General features: G+C 46.2%; 1 protein-coding gene across 4 annotated transcripts in view; it reads left to right on the top strand.

The window, feature by feature from the left end:
- Positions 1-18064, top strand: part of ripor1 (RHO family interacting cell polarization regulator 1) — a 114508-nt gene that overhangs the window by 91206 nt on the left and 5238 nt on the right. For all 4 annotated transcript variants that reach the window (XM_090221499.1, XM_090221442.1, XM_090221533.1 and 1 more), the window contains exons 7-21: positions 8593-8742; positions 9003-9066; positions 9223-9266; positions 9781-9906; positions 11299-11447; positions 11598-11727; positions 13377-14336; positions 14964-15103; positions 15474-15642; positions 15917-16052; positions 16234-16395; positions 16712-16870; positions 17181-17377; positions 17527-17610; positions 17734-17824. In XM_090221499.1, the coding sequence (XP_090077625.1) occupies positions 8593-8742; positions 9003-9066; positions 9223-9266; positions 9781-9906; positions 11299-11447; positions 11598-11727; positions 13377-14336; positions 14964-15103; positions 15474-15642; positions 15917-16052; positions 16234-16395; positions 16712-16870; positions 17181-17377; positions 17527-17610; positions 17734-17824 (2761 nt within the window). The remainder of the gene's footprint in view (positions 1-8592; positions 8743-9002; positions 9067-9222; positions 9267-9780; positions 9907-11298; positions 11448-11597; positions 11728-13376; positions 14337-14963; positions 15104-15473; positions 15643-15916; positions 16053-16233; positions 16396-16711; positions 16871-17180; positions 17378-17526; positions 17611-17733; positions 17825-18064) is intronic.

Genomic DNA, 18064 nt, shown 5'->3' with positions numbered 1-18064 from the left:
AATTAGTGACCATTGAGAGTGCTGCCCTTTAGCTTTTAAAACAAGCCCTGTGTTTGTACACACACACACACACACACACACACACACACACACACACACGGTATGCCTGGACATGGTTCACTAGCAGGGGGCAGACTCATGCTAGTCTCACATTCTTGGTTTATTTTCTGAGAGTTTTAACCCTATCCTGGGAGAGCAGTATACTGAACCGGCTGTTAACCTGACACAGCTGCAGCAGCACAGGAACACATCCTCCTCCTCGTCTTCCTTCTCCTTGTCTTCCTCCTCGTCTTCCTCCTCCTACCTTATTGATGTATGATTAGTTTTTGTTTTACAAGCAGGGGGAGCCTCACCTCCTAGGGGTCAAATGTCATGGCCCATCACCTAGGTAAGGAGAACAGAGGGTTTATTTTGAATTTGAAAGTAAACTTAACCACTTGTTGACCTGCCCTTCCCTTTCCTGGTGACAGTTAGGCTGATTTCCCCTCCAGAAGGAAACAGCAGTGATTGGTTATCATTCTGAAGGGTCCTTGAGCGGTCTGTCTCAGGGCTGGTTGGAGGGGGGGGGGGGGGGGGGTTGGGTCGAGTGAGGATGTGCAAGATATTAAAATGTTTCTGGTAAAATAACAGTGATGACTGCTTTTAATCGACCGATTAGACTACAACAGATGTGTCATAGTTGAGATGTTCCTGAACAGGGCCTCCCTTGTGGGGCACGTAGTTCCTCTGGGAGAAAGAGAGAGCGGGAGGGAGGGAGAGAGAGCGGGAGGGAGGGAGAAAGAGAGAGTGGGAGGGAGGGAGAGTCTTGAGCTGGAGCAGTTGGTGAGCGATGAAGGCTGCCCGGCTGAGTCTGCCTCAGCCTTACAGTAACCATCAGTAACCACCTCCAGATGGATAGAGGGGGCTGATTGGGATGACAGAGGAATCAATCTGGCTCTCCTTCACTCCAGCTCTGCCTGGCTCGGCCTCTCCCTGTACATTCAAATTTAAAGAGCTGCTTTTTTCTTTTTTTCTTCTTTTTAACCCCCCCCCCCCCCCCCCCCACCGTGAAGCAATGGCGTCTCTGTGGCCAGCCCGACGTGTGTATGTTTACATTTATGTGCTCATGTTTAATACTATGTGAGTGTGTGTTTGAAAGTGCAATACGAGAGCCTACGTATGTAAAGTTCTGTGCCAGAGTACAGTCATTTATTGTTTGTAATTCTTCAGTCTGCTCTGCTCAGTGCTTCTGCAATGCAGAGGATTTGGTGGCTCCCCCTCTCCCTCTCTGCTCAGTGTCCCAGTCAGCTCCACGGGGGAACACTTTGGCTTTAATCATCACATCTCAATGGAGAAGCATTGGCCAAATGGCCATGCTGGACGTCTGCAGACCTGTCCTGTTAAATATGGTGATTTTCCGCTAGTCTGACCTTTGGTCCTGTTTGACCTCTACACACACAGTGACCTATGCCTATTGCCTACTTAGTGTAGCTGTATTCCAGGTTAACCTCTCTCTCCCAAAGCTTATGGGTTATGCAGGCTGTTCAGAACTGTGTTTCAGTAGCTGGGAGTCTAGCAGGTGGCTTTGTTTTTGGCTGCTGTGAGTGAAGTTAGAGGAGAGACACACCATTACTCACTCCAGAAATCTGTTGTTTAATCTTAAACACACATCAGCTAGTGTTCCATCGTAAACACACATGGAGGGTAGTTTTATGTAACAAAGAGGATAGTCATCAAAGCAACATGTTGAGACCGTATGAGTGGGTCATCAGGAATGTAGTTACAGAGTGCTGTTGTGTGGAGTCGTGGCTAAGTGGACCAGACCAGTCAGGTGGAGCTAGCGCTCTGTGATCATCAGGAAATGGAGGGAATGTGACAGAAGTGTGTAGAAGGTGCTCTCAATGCTATCAGAATGAAAGGATTGATGCACCCTTTCACATACTCATAAAACACATCTCCCATGGAGTCAGCTTTAGTGAATGGAGCTCTCATGGTGTTTGTCTGTTTACTAATTCATTCAGGCTGATGTGTGAGCAGCAGCTCAGTGTATGTATCCACACAGACACAGTGTGGGCCTGACATTCTGGATCACTCACTGTGATGATTCAGGGTGTCTGAAAGTGGGGAGATAGTGGGGTGTCATTTAGTGAATGAGGCTCCGTGCTGGAAGCGATGTGCACTGATTCAGAAAATCTGGGAAAACACACTTATCCCGTGACCTGAAAACAATTTGTGATGTTCTGGACAAGGTGAATAAAAGTTTAATCTGTAAGAGTCTGCTACAATGTTATTTGATGGGGCATGCAGACAGTGTTGTTTTTGTGTGTGTCAGAGGTTGTATGTTTTGTATTTTTTGAGGTTGTATGTTGTCAGCTTTTGTGTCACTGGGAGTTAGTATGCATTTTATTTAACCTTTATTTGAACAGGGAAGACCTAGGTCTCTTTTACAAATGCTCCCTGTTAATACAACATCATTGTTTTAATCTTTTGTGTTTTAATATACATTAAAGCACAAAGAAAACATCATGAATCACCCAGAAAAACTGTTACATTCCTCCACAAATAAGTCCCCAATCAGTACTTTAAATTGCCCAAACTGCACCAGAACATTGAAATGAATTTTTAATTTATGGTGCATTAAAACTAAATGCAGATTTACCAAGCTCAGTGGATACCCTAGGAACTCAAGAGTTAACCAATCCTGTGAATGGGTTAGGCAACTCAGGCATCTATACTCTTCAACCAATCGCTGCCTGGACCCACCCGCCCGACTAGCATCACTACTCTGGACGGTTCTGACTTAGAATATGTGGACAACTACAAATACCTAGGTGTCTGGTTAGACTGTAAACTCTCCTTCCAGACTCACATTAAGTATCTCCATTCCAAAATTAAATCTAGAATCGGCTTCCTATTTCAAAACAAAGCTTCCTTCACTCATGCTGCAAAACACCCTCGTAAAATTGACTATCCTACCGATCCTTGACTTCGGTGATGTCATTTACAAAATAGCCTCCAACACAAGCCCCAATTACTACCCACCCCTGCGACCTGTATGCTCTCGTTGGCTGGTCCTCGCTACATATTTTTGTTGCCAAACCTACTGGCTCCAGGTCATCTATAAGTCTTTGCATCCCCAAAGCCAACACCTCCTTTGGCCGCCTTTCCTTCCAGTTCTCTGCTGCCAATGACTGAACGAATTGCAAAAAAAAATATTGCAAAAAAAAAACTGCACTGAAGTTGGAGACTTATATCTCTCTCACTAACTTTAAGCGTCAGCTGTCAGAGCAGCTTACCGATCGCTGCAGCCGTACACAGCCAATTTGTAAATAGCCCATCCAACAAACTACCTACCTCATCCCCATATTTGTTTTTGTTTTTCTGCTCTTTTGCACACCAGAATTTCTACTTGCTCATCCTCATCTGCACATATATCACTCCAGTGTTAATTGCTAAATTGTAATTACTTTGCCACTATTGGCCTATTTATTGCCTTACCTCCTTACTTCAATTGCACACACTGTATACAGATTTTTCTATTGTGTTATTGACTGTACCTTTGTTTTTCCCATGTGTAACTGTGTTGTTTTAGTCGCACTGCTTTGCTTAATCTTGGCCAGGTCGCAGTTGTAAATGAGAACTTGTTCTCAACTAGTCTACCTGGTTAAATAAAGGTAAAATAAAAAAAACGCAAGTTAGATAAGACAAATTTATGAAGTAGGGCCTTGTAAACTAAAAGGGAGTAATGTAGAGATCTACAGGTCTTTAGTGAAGTCTAGGCAACCCTTTGATACAGGATGCAGTGATGATTACAAAAACTGTCACCAGTAACAAAATATAGGACACTATGTTAGATGGCATCCAAAGGTTTAAGAGTCGTAGCAGCTGCAGTTTTATAAATAATATCGCCATAATAAAAAAATGATAAAAAGGTTAACTGGATAATCTGCTTCCTGCTGTTTAGAGAAAGGCGCGATCTGTTTCTGTAGAAAAGGCCAACTTTAAATCTTAGCTTGTTAACCAGTTTATCTAAACTCAGAAACATCCTCTCACTGTCAACTGTTTGTTTTCAGCAAACTTAACGTGTAAATATTTGTATGAACATAACAATATTCAACAACTGAGACAAACTGAACAAGTTCCACAGACATGTGACTAACAGAAATTGAATAATGTGTCCCTGAACAAAGGGGGGGTCAAAAGTAACAGTCAGTATCTGGTGTGGCCACCAGCTGCATTAAGTACTGCAGTGCATCTCCTCCTCATGGACTGCACCAGATTTGACAGTTCTTGCTGTGAGACGTTACCCCACTCTTCCCAGACGGGAACAGGTCCCAGACGTGCTCAATGGGATTGAGATCCGGGCTCTTCGCTGGTCATGGCGAGCGCACTGACATTCCTGTCTTGCAGGAAATCACACACAGAACGAGCAGTATGGCTGGTGGCATTGTCATGCTGGAGGGTCATGTCAGGATGAGCCTGCAGGAAGGATACCACATGAGGGAGGAGGATGACTTCCTGTAACGCACAGCATTGAGATTGCCTGCAATGACAACAAGCTCCGTCTGATGATAATGTGACACACCGCCCCAGACCATAACGGACCCTCCACCTCCAAATCAATCTCGCTCCAGAGTACAGGCCTCGGTGTAAGGCTCATTCCTTCGACGATAAACGCAAATCCGACCATCACCCCTGGTGAGACAAAACCACGACTCGTCTGTGAAGAGCACTTTTGGCAGTCCTGTCTGGTCCAGCGACGGTGGGTTTGTGCCCATAGGTGACGTTGTTGCCGGTGATGTCTGTTGAGGACCTGCCTTACAACAGGCCTACAAGCCCTACAAGCCTCGCTCAGCCTATTGCGGACAGTCTGAGCACTGATGGAGGGGTTGTGCGTTCCTGGTGTAACTCGGGCAGTTGTTGTTGCCATCCTGTACCTGTCCCGCAGGTGTGATGTTTGGATGTACTAATCCTGTGCAGGTGTTACACGTGGTCTGCCACTGCGAGGACGATCAGCTGTCCGTCCTGTCTCCCTGTAGCGCTGTCTTAGGCGTCTCACAGTACAGACATTGCAATTTATTGCCCTGGTCACATCTGCAGTCCTCATGCCTCCTTGCAGCATGCCTAAGGCACGTTCACGCAGATGAGCAGGGACCCTGGGTGTCTTTCTTTTGGTGTTTTTCAGAGTCAGTAGAAAGGCCTCTAGTGTCCTATGTTTTCATAACTGTGACCTTAATTGCCTACCGTCTGTAAGTGTCTTAATGACCGTTCCACAGATGCATGTTCATCAATTGTTTATGGTTCATTGAACAAGCATACAATGAAGAACTGTGCAGTTATTTGGATTTTTACGAATTATCTTTGAAAGACAGGGTCCTGAAAAAGGGATGTTTCTTTTTATGCTGAGTTTATATGTTTTTTAAACATCAAATCCATATAAATCCAAATGCCTAAGTATTTATATGCGGGAACACATTGATTGAAGATCCATTGAATGAGGGAACATGTAAACTCATGCTTTGACAAGATTATTAACAACTAAAGTGTAATAGTGCCTAAACCAGACCTAAACCCTGATTGGTTTACATTCAAAATATATTTCTCAGATAAAAAAGAACAGAGTTGTACATTTACCAAGGATTCAAGAGTATTAGCTAGACAAGGAAGCCATTGAAATGGGTTGATAATGATGAAGATCACTATTATCCCTGTCCTTATGGAGTGGCAGCACAAGACTTGATTTCCATACTTTTGGAATATTTCCTGATAATGTCAACAAAAAAACGTTTTTTATAGGTTATTGAGCCAGCAGTGATGGTCGCTTCACACTTAAGCAGACCGGAATGCAATTGGTTGGCCCTTGTGGATTTCTTGTCTACTGCTAGCAAAGCATCCAGGACTTATTTTTCTGTAAATAGCTTAAAAGAAAAGCTTTGACTAATTTATCTGATCATTTGTCAAGTTTCCCCTATCAGCATCCAGCTCAATGTCATTGTGAATAGGCTTAGAAGTTATTTCAAAGAGAGAGCCCTCTGAAATAAATTGGTGATTAAATACATCAATGATGGCGTTTTTTTCCATAATGAGGGCAGTGTCTGAATTCATTTGATGTGGCAGAAAGGAAGATAGCACATTTTTCCAGAATTTAGCAGGGTTCCTATTACGATCTGAAAGAGCAGTTACATAAGAATCAGATTTATCCTTTCTGATTTTGTCTTACACAATGATTCCTCAGTTGCTTTAAAGCTTGCCAGTCCGGGACTAAGCCTGTATTCCTGGCCTTGATCCAAGCATCATCTCTTTTACGAATGACTTCTGATAATTCCGGAGTGTTCCAGACATTCCATCTGCCTTTAACCCTTCATTTTTTGAAGAGAGCATGATTGCCCACAAAGATTTGAAGACTTCTGCAAAAAGGCTCAAATATAAATCAGGTTCAGGGATAGCTGAACTACAGTCAAGGTCACTAAAATAAAGATCCTGTAAAAAAGCTGTTGACTGAAGGTTTTAAAGTTCCTCTTTGTGATGACACGAGGCTGATATTTTTGTGTTCTCACATTTCTAACACAAACAACTGGGGAATTGTCACTAATGTCTTGGGCGAAGACACCAGTAGAAACACAATTTCTCTTGTGTATTTGTTAAAATTAGGGTTGAGGTAGTGGAGGACTGATGGATCTTTAGGGTTGGGCCATGTAGGCTTAGTCACCAGCTGGGTCAGGTTTAGATCATTACACATGTCTTTTAGATTGTCTGAAGCCTGCATTTCCCAATCATAATTTAGGTCACCCTGTATAGTAACTTCTGATTTAGTAAAAGAAGACAACAAACTAGTTAACTCCTCGAGTGCACCAAGGTTAGCCGAGGGAGGACGGTACACCCCTATAACGGTTATGGATACATTTTCCCTAGACAAGGCTCGAAGATAATAGCTCTAATGTTTTTGGGCAAGGGACATATATTTGAGTAAAGAGACAGATGTTTTAATAAGAATGGCCACTCCACCACCTCTACCCTGTATGTCAGCTCTGAACACATTATAGCCCTCAATATGTATATCAGAGTCCAGAATGTCCCCAGAGATCCAAGTTTCAGTCAATACCAGAATGTCTGGATTAGTCTGCTAGGCGCAGATCTTGATGTAATCCAGTTTAGGAAGTAAGCTCCTAATGTTCACCCCAAGTCCTTTTTACAATTTTTAAAGCCACATGGAGTCTCCAATTCAAACGAGCTATTACTTTTCCACGGTTAGCACCATAGGGCCTGAGGCCGCAGCCAATGTCAATATGGGCAACTCTGAGTAACCAATGATAGAATGTTATAAACTGACTTACATGGGCTTTGGTTGCTATCGTGCAACAGCCCAAGCCCTCTACTTGATTTGAAAACCGAGGGGGTATTCAAGGTTATGACTCCTCATAAAGAGTCGTTGCTTCTTTATTCTCCAAGGGGGGTGTGGCGGCGGGTACGATGGGAAGGGGGGTGAAATGGGAGGGGAGAGGTGATTTCAATAGGGAGGGCTCTCTGCAGGGCAGCCCTGGCCAGGCAGTCGGAGATTGTCAACACGGTGACCAGGCAGTGGCACGACGACCAGGCTGAGGAGTAGGAAAGGTCTTCGAGTGGGACCTATCCAGGATACACTGCACTGTCTGGATGTCATGCTCAGACAGACATGTACACTACCGGTCAAAAGTTTTAGAACACCTACTCATTCAAGGGGTTATCTTTAATTTGTTACTATTTTCTACATTGTAGAATAATAGTGAAGACATCAAAACTATGAAATAACACATATGGAATCATGTAGTAACCAAAAATGTGTTAAACAAATCAAAATATATTTTATATTTGAGATTCTTCAAATAGCCACCTTTTGCCTTGATAACAGTTTTGCACACTCTTGACATTCTCTCAACTAGCTTCACCTGGAATGCTTTTCCAACTGTGATGAAGAAGTTCTGGCTTTACAGAGTCCAATGGCTTTACACTACTCCAGCCGACGCTGCTTATCCATGGAAACCCATATCATGAAGCTCCCGATGAACAGTTCTTGTGCTGAAGTTGCTTCCAGAGGCAGTTAGGAACTCTGTAGTGAGTGAAATGGAATGGCCGAATCCACTAAATTGAAGGGGGTGTCCACATACTTTTGTACATATAGTGTATATGTGGGAAAATGAGGTGCAGGAGGAGGTCGTAGACCAATAAGAAAGCCAACAACAGGAAGCAAAGGTTATTACTTTGTGTGTGTGTGTGTGTGTGTGTGTGTGTGGGGCCAGTGGAATGTCACCATCTGGAGTTCCACTGTATTGCAGTCCCATCTTAATTTTCCAGACACACTTTTTTTTCCAGAAGTCGTTAAACTGTCAAAAACCAAAGGAAGGATTATGGTGCAATTACATGCTTTATGGTTCCATGATAATGGAACTCTATGTCACCACTAAATGGATTACTATTATTGAAAAAGATTCATGAAGAGTTTTAGGGTGTGCAGTGTGTTTTAATGTTTGGTGAATAAAACATTTAAAAAAATATATATATAATTGTGATATACAATTGTATAACCACTGTAAAAGTCAAATGAAAGTAACCATCCATGTGTTTTGTCCTCTTCAGATTGACGAGCTGTATGAGGCCTACTGTATGCAGCACCGGCTGAGGGATGGGGCCAATAAGATGGTGAAGGCCTACACAGTCTCCCAGGGCAGCCGCGAGGCCAGAGAGAGCCTCTCTGAGGCCAACAAAGGCTACAAAGAGTACACAGAGGTGAGGGGTGAGAGAGGAGAGTTGATCAGTGAGGGAAAGAAGGGAGGGAGTGCCAGGATCAGATGTACAGGAAGCCGAGGACAGAGTCATTGTCCTGAGACGGAGTTCAAAGACTGTAGGGTAACCGGACTAAGAACAGGTGCTCTCGTTCCCCCAGAGCTGTGCTCTATGATATTAGTACAATGATTGTAGTGTTGACTGCCTAATGTTTTTGCTTTGAAGGCTTTTCCATAACATTCTCTCTCTCCTGCTTTTTGCAGAACATGTGCATGCTGGAGAGCGAGCTGGAAAACCAGCTGGGGGAATTCCATGTTAAGATGAAGGGTACGTTCATGTCAGTGTGTCCATCTTCTTTGTCTGTTGTGACTCTGGACCCCAGTGTATCTTCTCTTCCTGTTGGTCTATTCCAATCAAACGGTTGCATTGTAAGATTGTTTGTTTCCTTGTATGTGGTCTTGAAACATTTGTTGTTTGTTGCAGGTCTAGCAGGGTTCGCACGGCTTTGTGCTGGGGACACGTATGAGGTGAGTTTTTCTTTCTCTCTCCTTTTATCGCGCTCTCTCCCTCTCTCTGTTCCCTCCACTTTTGCTGTCCTTGCAGGAGTAGTTTCTGCATGGCTGCCACAGCGTCACTATTCTAAGCGTTAGTGCTGGTGGAGGGAGTGAGGGAGTGTATATGCCACAGTAACATGGCCTCTCAGAGCTGGGCTATCTGCAGACTGCAGGAGGAGGGTAATTGGAAAAGGAAAGGCGTTCATGGGTCAGCACTGCCTCCGTCTGTTTAACATGCATAGATTTAGTGATGATTGACAGCATAATCAATGTGAGTCAGTGTCACACTCCATTCCCTCGCAGGGAGAAGGCACCTTTAAACAGAACCTCCATAGCTTTACTCTGCATTCAGCACAAACACAAATGACTCAGCGAAGGCTTAAGAATGAGCAAATGTGTGAAGACTAAGATAAATGTGACAGTGACTGGCTCATTGTGTGTTTCTGTTATTCCATATTGAACCTAAACCTGACCCCTGACCTTTCAGATCTTTATGAAGTATGGGCGGCAGCGCTGGAAGCTGAGGGGAAGGATGGAGATCAATGGCAAGCAGGTGTGGGACAGCGAGGACATGGTCTTTCTGCCTCTCATCACAGAGTTCCTATCAATAAAGGTATGAAGCAGCAAATCCTGCCCTAAAACTAGTATACAGATGAACACACACACACACACACACACACACACACACACACACACACACAGAGAGAGAGATCGTCACTCTCACTCACATTCACTTTGTCACATCTGTGTGTGAAGCGAAGGCTCAGAGGTAATGGATATAACAGCTCAGTGAGAGGAGAGCAGCTGGATATGTGCTTGTTTTTCTCCCTCACTGATTTCATTACTTTCCCTAATCATGTCAAGGGATCGGAAAGTCAGGAGACACAGAATGAATGAACAAGGGGGGTTTGGAGAGCAGGCATCTGGGATGGGGTTTGGAGAGCAGGCATCTGGATGGGGTTTGGAGAGCAGGCATCTGGGATGGGGTTTGGAGAGCAGGCATCTGGGATGGGGTTTGGAGAGCAGGCATCTGGGATGGGGTTTGGAGAGCAGGCATCTGGGATGGGGTTTGGAGAGCAGGCATCTGGGATGGGGTTTGGAGAGCAGGCATCTGGGATGGGGTTTGGAGAGCAGGCATCTGGGATGGGGTATGGAGAGCAGGCATCTGGGATGGGGTATGGAGAGCAGGCATCTGGGATGGGGTTTGGAGAGCAGGCATCTGGGATGGGGTTTGGAGAGCAGGCATCTGGGATGGGGTTTGGAGAGCAGGCATCTGGGATGGGGTTTGGAGAGCAGGCATCTGGGATGGGGTTTGGAGAGCAGGCATCTGGGATGGGGTTTGGAGAGCAGGCATCTGGGATGGGGTTTGGAGAGCAGGCATCTGGGATGGGGTTTGGAGAGCAGGCATCTGGGATGGGGTTTGGAGAGCAGGCATCTGGGATGGGGTTTGGAGAGCAGGCATCTGGGATGGGGTTTGGAGAGCAGGCATCTGGGATGGGGTTTGGAGAGCAGGCATCTGGGATGGGGTTTGGAGAGCAGGCTTCTGGGATGGGGTTTGGAGAGCTGGGATGGGGTTTGGAGAGCTGGGATGGGGTTTGGAGAGCTGGGATGGGGTTTGGAGAGCTGGGATGGGGTTTGGAGAGCTGGGATGGGGTTTGGAGAGCTGGGTTGGGGTTTGGAGAGCAGGCATCGGGTTGGGGTTTGGAGAGCTGGCATCGGGATGGGGTTTGGAGAGCAGGCATCGGGATGGGGTTTGGAGAGCATGCATCGGGATGGGGTTTGGAGAGCAGGCATCGGGATGGGGTTTGGAGAGCTGGGATGGGGTTTGGAGAGCAGGCATCGAGATGGGGTTTGGAGAGCTGGGATGGGGTTTGGAGAGCAGGCATCTGGGATGGGGTTTGGAGAGCTGGGATGGGGTTTGGAGAGCAGGTATCTGGGATGGGGTTTGGAGAGATTTAGATCATACCAGAATCACTAATTGTGATGTCTTACTATGTTTTCCTAGGTGACAGAGCTGAAGAGCCTGGCCAATCATGTGGTAGTGGGGAACGTGTCATGTGAGACCAAAGACCTCTTTGCTGCTCTACCCCGGACGGTGGCTGTGGACATCAATGACCTGGGGACAATCAAACTGAGCCTGGAGGTTACCTGGAAGTGAGTGGCTATCACATCAGTGTGGTGACCACCACATCAGTGTGGTGACCTGGATACCACCACTAGTGCACGGACATGTATGTGTGGTGTGCATATATTTGTGTATGGGTCTAGTATTAAGTTTCTGTGCCCTTTTTATCTCTCTGTCAGCCCTTTCGACAAGGATGACCAAGCCTCGGCCGCCAGCACTGTCAACAAACCCCCCACGGTGAACAAACGCTTCTCCACCTACAACCAGAGTCCTCCTGATACCCCCTCCTTACGAGAACAGGCCTTCTATGTGAGTACCCTGACTCTAACCCTGTGCTCTAAACAGTGTCCTCTTTCTTAATATGGTCCATAATCCATGGAGTAATGAGCTGTAATTGAGGAATGGTTCTTCGAATGAATCTAAGTGATAGCCCTCTTAACCCATTTAATTTCCATCCATGGCACCGGAAGTCTCCTGCTGTCATCTCATCCATTCTACCTCAGAGGCACTCTTTGATGAATGATTTTTCCATCTGAGACAGTAACTGTCACATGATTCAAAACGCAGCATCATATGATGCAAAAGGCATTGTGCCGACTGTATTTCTGTATTTTGAAAGTTATATATCTTAAGCTTGATTGCTGACAGGCAAAACATTTTGGGACTATATCAATAATGGACTAATGAAACAAATACCAAAATAGTTATTGGGTGAAGTTTTCCTTTAAAGGGGTGTCTCAGCTATAGTTAACTATGTTCATAATGGCGCACAAAGCTTGCTACCGTTCTACCAGCTGTACTGAGCCTTATCCTTTTCCTCCCTGGTGACTCACTGATAGCCTGCCGCAAGGTTAATCTGCTGCCAAGTATCCAGGACATGTTCTGTAATGCAACATGTAGTCTGTCAGTGGTGGTTGTTGTGCTGCATCAGGAGGTTTTCTGTACACGTGTGCTGGTTCACAAAGCTAGCAGGATGTATTGGTCTGTTTTGTCAATGGGCCAGCTAAATACTCCAGCACCTATTTGTCTTAATTCAATAACTTGATTGAGTTAGGGTGACGAGAACGACTGTGTAGTCTAGCTGTGATGTGTAGTTGCATTGGTCCACTAGTGGACCTTTCTCACGGCCCTCTCCTGCTTTACCTGGTGGTGTAAAGACGGCTCCGAGGAGTCTGTCGAGGAGCATGATGTCCCCCAAACACCGCTGGTCCCTGCTGGATGTGTTCCGTGACACTCTGGCTGAGAGACTGTCTCAGAGCTGCTCCTGCAGTGATGTCTCCTCAGTCCATCTGGGCTCTGCTAACATGCAGACTGACGTAAGTGCTGCTGGCCACTACAGACATCCCACTAAATCCCTCAGTAGTTACTAGTTAAAGGTGTGGTATTTGTGGGAGAGCATGGTAATAGAACCTCCGTAGAGGAACTCACAGTAGGTCTTTGTAGATTGTGTTGTGTTGTGCTGTCAATTGTTTAGAACCTCTGTAGGGTTGGCCACAAAGAATCTCTGTGTTTATGTTTAGATGTTATGTTCCTTGTTGGGTTTTAAAATAGTCTTTAGTAGTATTCTCAATGACCGAGAGCGCTGGGAAACAGACGCAGCCTCCAGCTCTCAATATGAAGCGTGTATTTGTTCTTATTGTTCCATTGAGGTGTTGCCTGGATGCCCAGCGAAAGCAGAGGCCTGATAAATGAGATGTTAATTAAAGGGAGCAGGGAGTTTGTTTGCTTTCTGGGCCAGAGGCCAGGCAGCTATGCTCTGGTTTATAATGTTTGGCATGGGTTTACAGGGGCCCTCAGCCCTTTGTCTATCTGACTTTCAGTTATACTGAATGTCTGCTGGACTAGTCCCATCTTCAAAACTTGATGGTAGTGTCTCCATTTGACTTTGTCACCCTTGTGCTCTTCCTCCCTCCCTCTGTCTCGCTTTCTCTCTATTTTTTCTCTCCCTCTCACTGTAGAACATGCTGAGGAGGCAGGAGGAGATGGAGAATGGCACAGCCTGGTCTAACTCCTCGGAGTCGTCAGATGACTCGTCCAGCCCCCAGCTGTCCCTGGGGCTGCGTCATGCCAACAAGAATCTGGTCCAGCTAGAGGTTCAGGCCGCCGCGCCCTCCATTGAGATCTCCTTTGCTCCCAGAGACTCTGCCACCTCCACCCCTACCCGCTTAGCCAAACCGGAGGATGTGCAGAAGGAGGAGCCAGACACTGGAGCAGCAGGGAAAGTGGAAGATTCTGGGAAACAGGCTGTGCCTAACGGCCAAACACGTTATTCACGCTCCCTCAGCCATATCAGTGAGAACAGTGCCGATGGCGTACTGATGGACAGGTCAACTTGCGAATCAGTGGAGCCCTCTGAGGCCACCTCCCTGCAGTCTGGGATCTCTATAAACGATATTGAGATGGAGATGCCTGCCAGGGCGGAGTCAGCCCCTGTCCCAGCTGAGACTGTGGTGGTCGGGGAACCATCTGAGCCACTCGCCCCAGCTACTGTCACTGTGGAGGAGAGCAGGCCAGAGAGCAGGTATTCTGCAGGGTCTATAGAGTCAGACATGGGGTTAGAGGTTGTTTCAGGGGCTGTTTCAGAGGTAAAGCCAGAACTCCAGAGCTCTGCCCCCGCTAGGACTGATGCTGTGTCTCAGCAAGGTACCTCGCTGGATCTCAGGGCAGACTCACAAGCACAGACCCAGAGCACAGAGGAAATATCATATACTGCCCACAGGGCAGTGGTGGAGGAGGCCGAGAAGCCTGGGCCTGTAGTAGTGGCCAACCCCACAGAGGGTGAGAAGCAGCAGGCTGTGGACAGTGAAGTTGAGGAAGCCCTGAGTGCAGTCATCGCCTCTCTGGATGACTACAGAGGACAGTTTCCTGAGTTACAGGTCCTGGAGCAGGAGCTCAGACTACTGGAGGAGACATTAACGGTAAGTTATAGCTGTGTGTGTGAAGTGTGTCTGTGTAGTGTGTACATATATGGCTCTGTCTCTTGTGTTTTATGTTGTACCTGACAATGGAAATGACCACTTCATAAGAGTGAGGGGGACGTTGGTGGGGGTTGAGTAGATTTCAGAGTTCCATAATCCCACAGTCCCCTGTGGGATTGAGATCAGGGTGCGGAACTTCCTGCCCTTCAGCTCAGTCTAAATGTTTCCATCTCACAATGCTGCAGCGGGAGATGTGTGTGTACTGTCGCTGGGCGGTCGTCAGCCTCTTACACGTACACACACCCACCTTCTTCCCAACTGAGACACAGATAAGCATCAGAGCTCACTGAGCCAAACCCTCTGACAAGGCGATAGGAAACACAGATGCATTTGAGTTTCTCTATTATTCTTCATTTCATCACGGCATAATTTTAGAACACACTGTTTTGTTCCCAGATACTTTCCTCAGATGATCCTTTTCCAAATTACAATCAGGACTTTTGGCAGTGATATGGTTTGCTGAAAAATGTATGCTTTTGTTACTGTATGTGTGCTGTATGTTTGAGTACGTGTGTGCATGTCTGTCTGTCTGTCTCTCTATAACATGTGTACGTGTGTGTTCTGAAGGGCCATACATGCAGTTGTTCGTCCAGTGTCCAGAGTCTGGCGGTGGAGACGGCTCTCGGCAGCTTTGACTTCCTCAATACCTCAGACCTGGAGGATGAAGAGGCGGAGGAGGATGGGGAGAAAAAGAGTGTGACAGACGGGTCAGGGTCCATAAAATGGCCTCCCTCTCTATGTTCCTTCACAGTCAGTTTTAAAGATGAGAAGTTTTGCTGGTGGAGGAGCTAGTTGGATTTCTGTGTGGTTACTTACTACCATCTAGTGGCGCAACACACATTTAAATATGCTGGATGTTAGTAAGGATAAGAAAAGTTCATTGGTATTCTGAATGATAATGCCCTCATCTGGTCTAAAGGTGGCATGATATGTAGAGCCATGGCTCTACGGGGTACCACTCTAGGGTAACAACTTGCACTGACTTGCCTAGTTAAATAACGTTTTTTTTTTGTTAAGTACAAATAAACAACACTCCTGATGTGCTAATACCTGGGCTCCTGTGTGATTGTGGTTTAGTGAGCACCACAGCGCCCCCGGCAGGCCACCAGAGGAGAGTGCAGGGGAGGATGAGTGCTGTGAGGAGAGATGCTGGGAGTCCCACTCCTCTGGACCTGTGAGCACAGGCTGCCAGGCTCTAGACCATACACTACTGGTCCATCTGAAAAACTGCAGTGCACAACTTCTGGTGAGGAACATGACATACTCATATGAGTAACAAATCACCCCATGGTCCCCTTATGTATGAGACTAAACCAAATGAGTTTAAGAATTCAAATCTCAAACATAAGTTCTACTTGGATCTTGCGTTTGTGTTGCGCTGTCAACATGATCGATAAGCAGAGCAACAGCTCCCAGTTGTAATGTAATAAAACAATTTCAAATTGACATATGTGGTCTTACCAAATGTCCTGATTTTGGCTATGTGGTACCTATGACTCCTAATGGCTGATGCTGTGCAGAGGCTGGGGACCTTTGGGCCTCTGCGCTGTGGGGAGATGTATGCGCTGGACCGCCTGCTCAGGGAGGCCCGCGTCCTCGAGCTCATCAGACGTGTTGCCAAGGAGACCCCTGGAGGAGCCACTCAGCCAGATGAGGGTGAGTTCATTATTGCTGTAAGGAGGACAATAAAACAGCATATTAGCTTAGTCACTGACAGAGCTAAGGCAATAATGACAAAGGTTAACTACTGTAATTGTAAATGATTCAATTACTACCATCTCTAACTTGTTTTCTTTTCCGTCTGCCTGCCTTCTACTGCCTCTCTGTCCTGGAGTAGTGGTTCCCCAGTTAGAACAGTGCCAAGGGGCAACATTGCTATGGCAGCAGTGTACGGATGATGGCAGTGTGTACAGCACCTCCACAGACGCTTTCCTCACAACTCTGGCCGCTGCTTACACCAACAGACTGCCCGAGAGAGGAGTTAGCCTGGCAGACACAGGTGTGATACGGTTGTTGTGTCTCTGTGTGTGTCTATCATGCATTATATGATTTATAATATGTTCCTTTGTAGCTCAGTTGGTAGAGCATGGCGCTTGTAACGTTCGATTCCCGGGCCCACCATACATAAAATGTATGTAAGTCACTTTGAATAAAAGTGTCTGCTAAATGGCATATATAATATTTAAACATAGTGATACATGGTCTAAAACACTCTCCCTAAGGAGTTTGGATCAGCAATGCTCCTGGCTTTGGTTCCAGTGGCCTGTGATGTGCCATCTTGTCACGTCTAACCCATCTCTCTGTGCTGTATCTAGTGTTCTTGCGTCTGGTGGAGAGAATTCTGGAGAGGAGGCTGCCCAAGCGTGGGGGTGTGGTGGCCAGAGACATGCTGACCCTCTTCCAGTTCTGGAGCTACCTAGAAGCCGAGGGAGTGAGCGATTTGGACACACACATCATTGAACTAGCGGAGGAGGGTTAGTGTCTGGGAGATTGACAATTGCGTGGAGTTAGTTTGAATTAATAAGTTAATGTGTACTAGGTTACAGACAGCCACTTGGCTCTATGGTCAGTCATGGTGCATTTAAAAGGCTGATTGCTCTCGTTGTTGTTTCACCAAACCCATTATAACATACTCACCTCCTTCTATTCTCTTCTTTCTATCGCCATTCCATCCTTCCTCATTCACTCTCTTTTTTACTACCTTCTTCCTTCCACAACACACTGTCTACCCTGTTTCTTTTTCTTCTTCCCTGTCCTCCACCTCCACCCATTTCCCCCCCTCAGTGTGGCTGGTTCAGAGCCTGCAGTCAGGGGACCAGGAGGTACTGGTGAAGGCCCTGAAGAGGCCTCCAGAGAGCAGCCTGAAGAGGGACGGCCTGCATGCTGTCAGCCTGCTGCTCAGGGACCCACGGGGGAAGGTGTCTGCCTCTGCCAGCTCACTGCTCCGGAGCCTCGCCGACCAGCCACGCCATCGAGAGAGGGTGAGACCGAGATGCATTAATTCAGGCCCTATTCACTGTAGCACTTTTAAAATGCACTTCTTAAAAAGTGTTATCTTGTTGCTAGGATCACCAGTGTGGATTTATGTTTGTTTGGGTAAGTTATAGTGTATTTTGGCAATTTACCCCAGGCCCTAGTAAGCTGTCTGGAGCTTCTGGAGAATGAGAGTGTGGAGACGCGAGTGTGTGGCTGTAAAGCACTTGCATGTCTGAAGGTCAGTCTCACCACTTATTAGTCACATCTCTTCAACAATCTCTATGCTCTCTGTTTTTTACCTCTACCTACCCTAGTGTCTGGATTCAGACTGTTGAGTCCACTCTGTTTTTATGTTCTGCAGGCCAAAGAGAGCATCGACCAGCTGGTCTATCTCTGTCGATCAGACAAGGAGGATGTGAGGGATGCTGCCAAACAAGCGCTGCTGGTGCTTGGTGAGTAGAAAGATAAAAAATACATGTTTGATAAGGGAGATCTTCCAGTTGAAGTCAGAAGTTTACATACATTTAGGTTGGAGTCATTAAAACTCGTTTTTCAACCACTGCACAAATTTCTTGCTAACGAACTATAGTTTTGGCTAGTCGGTTAGGACATCTAACTTGTGCATGACACAAGTAATTTTTCCAACAATTGTTTACAGACAGATAATTTCACTTATAATTCACTGTATCACA

The sequence above is a fragment of the Oncorhynchus mykiss genome, chromosome 1, assembly GCF_057628025.1.
Source record: "Oncorhynchus mykiss isolate SJ-2025 chromosome 1, ASM5762802v1, whole genome shotgun sequence".
NCBI classification, from domain to species: domain Eukaryota; kingdom Metazoa; phylum Chordata; class Actinopteri; order Salmoniformes; family Salmonidae; genus Oncorhynchus; species Oncorhynchus mykiss.
Note: the sequence above shows the minus strand (reverse complement) of the source record. Positions and strands in the feature narration are given on the sequence as shown.